The sequence below is a fragment of the Lipotes vexillifer genome, unplaced genomic scaffold (assembly GCF_000442215.2).
Source record: "Lipotes vexillifer unplaced genomic scaffold, Lipotes_vexillifer_v1.1 scaffold1048, whole genome shotgun sequence".
Taxonomy (NCBI): domain Eukaryota; kingdom Metazoa; phylum Chordata; class Mammalia; order Artiodactyla; family Lipotidae; genus Lipotes; species Lipotes vexillifer.
The window spans coordinates 3,063,548-3,067,654 of record NW_006785351.1 but is presented as its reverse complement, the minus strand read 5'-3'; the positions used below and the strand labels follow the sequence as shown (position 1 = coordinate 3,067,654).

General features: G+C 36.5%; 1 protein-coding gene across 1 annotated transcript in view; it reads left to right on the top strand.

Annotated features, from left to right (window-relative positions):
* The first annotated feature begins 1,302 nt into the window (after positions 1 to 1,302).
* The window catches only part of DDR2 (discoidin domain receptor tyrosine kinase 2), a 63,926-nt gene continuing 61,121 nt past the window's right edge, over positions 1,303 to 4,107 (top strand). Inside the window, exon 1 of the mRNA XM_007457406.1 lies at positions 1,303 to 1,311. Within this exon, the coding sequence (XP_007457468.1) occupies positions 1,303 to 1,311 (9 nt within the window). The remainder of the gene's footprint in view (positions 1,312 to 4,107) is intronic.

Sequence of the window (4,107 nt, the reverse complement as noted above, 5' to 3'; positions counted from 1 at the left end):
ATGCACCCCAATGTTCATTGCAGCACTGTTCATAATAGCCAGGTCATGGAAGCAACCTAAATGCCCATCGACAGACAAATGGATAAAGCAGATTTGGTAGATATATACAATGGAATATTACTCAGCCATAAAAAGGAATGAAATTGGGTCATTTGTTGAGACATGGATGGATCTAGAGACTGTCATACAGAGTGACGTAAGTCAGAAAAAGAAAAACAAATATTATATATTAACACATATCTGTGGAACTTAGAAAAAATGGTACAGATGAACCAGTCTTCAGGGCAGAAACTGAGACACAGATGTAGAGAACAAACATAAGGACACCAAGGGGGGAAAGTGGCGCAGGGGTGAGGGGGGTGGTGTGATGAATTGTGCAATTGGGATTGACATGTATACACTGATGTGTATAAAATTGATGACTTATAAGAACCTGCTGTATAAAAAAATAAAATTAAATTAAAAAATAAAAATTTGTTGAGGGAAGATCATATTAATTGTTTTTACCATAATAAAATAAAGATTTTAAAATATTGCAAAGTACTTCTTTGTGCCTTCCTCATCGTGCACATATGTAAATATTTCCCTAGGGTAAATAATAAGTGGAATGTACGTATCAGAGTTTCTATATATGTTTTAACTTAAATTATCTTTTAATTTGTATACCCAGTGGCAGAGTATGAGAATATCTGTTTCTCCACACAACTGCCAAATTTCATAGTTTCACACAAAATTTTTGCCAATCTGATGGATAAAATTGGTATTCAACTACTGCTTTAATGTTTGTCTTTCTGATTCTAGTGAGGTTGAGTGCTTTTAGATTTTTAGTGACATTATATTTTTTCCTCTGTTAAATGCTTTTTATTGACTTGGCCCATTTTTCTAGTGATTTTTTAAAAAATGATTTATAGAGGTTATTTATTTATACCAGAAAAATGTATACACATTGTTTTGTTCTAAGATTTCAAATATTTATCTTAGCCTGTTGCTTGTCTATTTACCTCAAAGATGTTTTGAATTTTGATGAAAAAATTTATCATTCTTTTCATTTGTGGATTTTGCTTTCTATGTCTCATTTATGCAGGTTTTCCTTTAGCTCACAGCAGATTCTCAATATTTTCCAGAAATAATTTTATAGTTCTATTTTTACATTTTGGGCTCTTTATATTTGTGTGAGATATGAAGATACCTTTATTTGTTTTTGAAAATGCTATTGAATCATCTGAAACTTTTCACTGATTCTAAATGCCCCTTTTCTCATATAGAAAGTTCCCACTTATATATGAGTCTTTTCTTGTGTATATGAGTATTGTCTATTCTCTTCATTGTTCTATTTATCTATTTCTTTGTCAATCCTGTATTTAGGGAGGCCTTTCCTGACCACCTTACCTGAAATAGCCCTCATCCATTCTCCATCACATTACAGCATTTTATTGTCTTCATGGCATGTGTATCTCTTTAGCTTTCTTATTTATTTACTTGTTTCCTTGTGTATTATAAGCTCCATGATGACAGGGGTCTTCTCTGCCTCTTTTAGCACCTAGAACAGCACCTAATAGACTTTCAGAAAATAGTTCCTGAATGAAGGAAGGCCAATGACTTTTTATTTTTAAGGTTTGAATAAATTTTTTGTCAAAGGAATTTGCACTGTTAACCAAAGAAGTGGGTAGAGAAGGACCTTTTATCTTCTTGAAATTCTTCCATGTATGTTTATGGATTCTATTCACATGTCACATTGCTTAAATTTTGAACCTTTGGAAAAATTCATTCAAAGAGGCAGAAAAGGGTGATGTCTGTTTATTACAAGCTTTGGGGATACTTCCTTTTAGGGTATGGAATTTGGAATAGCCAGATACAATCACTGAATATGTGGCTCAAGACAATCATTAATTCATTCTGCAACTATTTATCCAGCACTCTGGTAAGTGCTAGGAATGCAATGGTGAGTAAAATAACCATGGAGCTTATGGGGGTGCAGACACTAATAAGACAACCACAACAATGGGTATACAATTATAAACTATGATCATTTCTATGTAGAAGAATTATAAGATCCTTTCAGTGCCTGTACAATCAAGGGGGTAAGAGAACATTTCACTGAGGAAGTAACCATTGAATGGAGATTTGAACCAGATGAAGAGAGGAATGAAGCTTTTTAACAGAGGCCCTGAGGTGGTAGGAAATGAAAGAAAAAAATGAAAGAAGTCTGAAAGTAGCTAAATAGAAAGGTTGAGCAGGAGTGTAGCTCTGGTGACGTAGCAGAGGCCAGATCATCAAAGGAGAGTGTAGTTTTTTAAGGAACCTCCATACTGTTCTCCATAGTGGCTCTACCATACGACCCAGCAATCCTACGACTGGGCATATACCCTGAGAAAACCATAATTCAAAAAGAGTCATGTACCAGAATGTTCATTGCAGCTCTATTTACAATAGCCAGGACATGGAAGCAACCTAAGTGTCCATCAAAAGATGAATGGATAAAGAAGATGTGGCACATATACACAATGGAATATTACTCAGCCATAAAAAGAAATGAAATTGAGTTATTTGTAGTGAGGTGGATGGACCTAGAGTCTGTCATACAGAGTGAAGTAAGTCAGAAAGAGAAAAGCAAATACCGTATGCTAACACATGTATATGGAATCTAAGAAAAAAGAAAGGTTCTGATGAACCTAGGGGCAGGACGGGAATAAAGACACAGACCTACTAGAGAATGGACTTGAGGATATGGGGAGGGGGAAGGGTAAGCTGTGACAATGTGAGAGAGTGGCATGGACAGATATACACTACCAAACGTAAAATAGATAGCTAGTGGGAAACAGCCGCATAGCACAGGGAGATCAGCTCGGTGGTTTGTGACCACCTAGAGGGGTGGGATAGGGAGGGTGGGAGGGAGGCAGATGCAAGAGGGAAGAGATATGGGGATATATGTATGTGTATAGCTGATTCAGTTTGTTATAAAGCAGAAACTAACACACCATTGTAAAGCAATTATACTCCAATAAAGATGTTAAAAAAAAAAAAAAGAGTATAGTATAATGACAAACAAAGACAAAAACAAAATAAACAACAACAAAAGGACCTAAGTGGATTTTAGAGTAATACAAACCCTGGGTTCATGTATGAGTTTTGGTGCCTATCAGCTGTGTAACCAGATCAGTTTTAACCTCTTCCTCCTCAATTACCTTACTGATGAAAACAAACCTCATTGGGTTACTGTGAATATTACATGAGATAGCCCTTGGCACGTGTTAGATATCCATGGTATAGTTATAGTACTCCTAGGTTTGTTAATGGTTCCTTTGTGTTTGTTAGCTGCTGGACACCCTAATTTTAAGCAAACAAACAGAAATAATCACTGGTATTGGAGATTCACAGCCTGCAACCAAGTAAGAGTTTCCAAAAGGAAATTCAGTCAACACTTTTTGAGCAACTTGTGAATCCTTAGTTCAATTAAAAACTGTTTTTGAGCACCTCCTTTGTACGAGATATAATGTATTCTTTTGGAGATACAAGAATGAGTCATTTTGAAGCTAATGATTAAATGGGTAATTTTATAACAATGTTATGGAGGCTCTAATAGAAGCAAATTCAGTGGGTGAAGGGAATGAGGTGTAGGAGACAGTCCTTAAAGAAGGAACCACTGGGGGAGGTCATGGAGGGGAGAAAGTAATGGCCAAGAACCCACAAAGAAGGTGTCATGAAAGAGAATTGTAGCACTCTTCTTCAAAAGGCTGCTAAGAGAGGGTGGTTACCCAAGGCAGTGCTTGCAAGGCTGAATGGCTGCTCACAGATCTTTGTAGAAGGACATCCTGGATCATGGTCATGGGTTAGTGCTAGACTACAGCCAAGATCAATGTCTCCAAGGTCTGCCTGTGTGTTTCTTTTCTGGGCATGCTTTGTTTGTGGACTCATTTATAGAAACGCAGTGTTCCTGCTGCTGGCAGTGAGTAGGCACTGAGACATATTTTATCTCTCCAAATCTATGCCATGAAACTACGGTCATCACCCTTTTGTGGTCTGTGGATCACTTGCCCCTGCCCCCTACCATGATGCCACTTTAGTCTTTTGTATTTTTTTTTTTTTTTTTTTTTTTTTTTTTTGTTT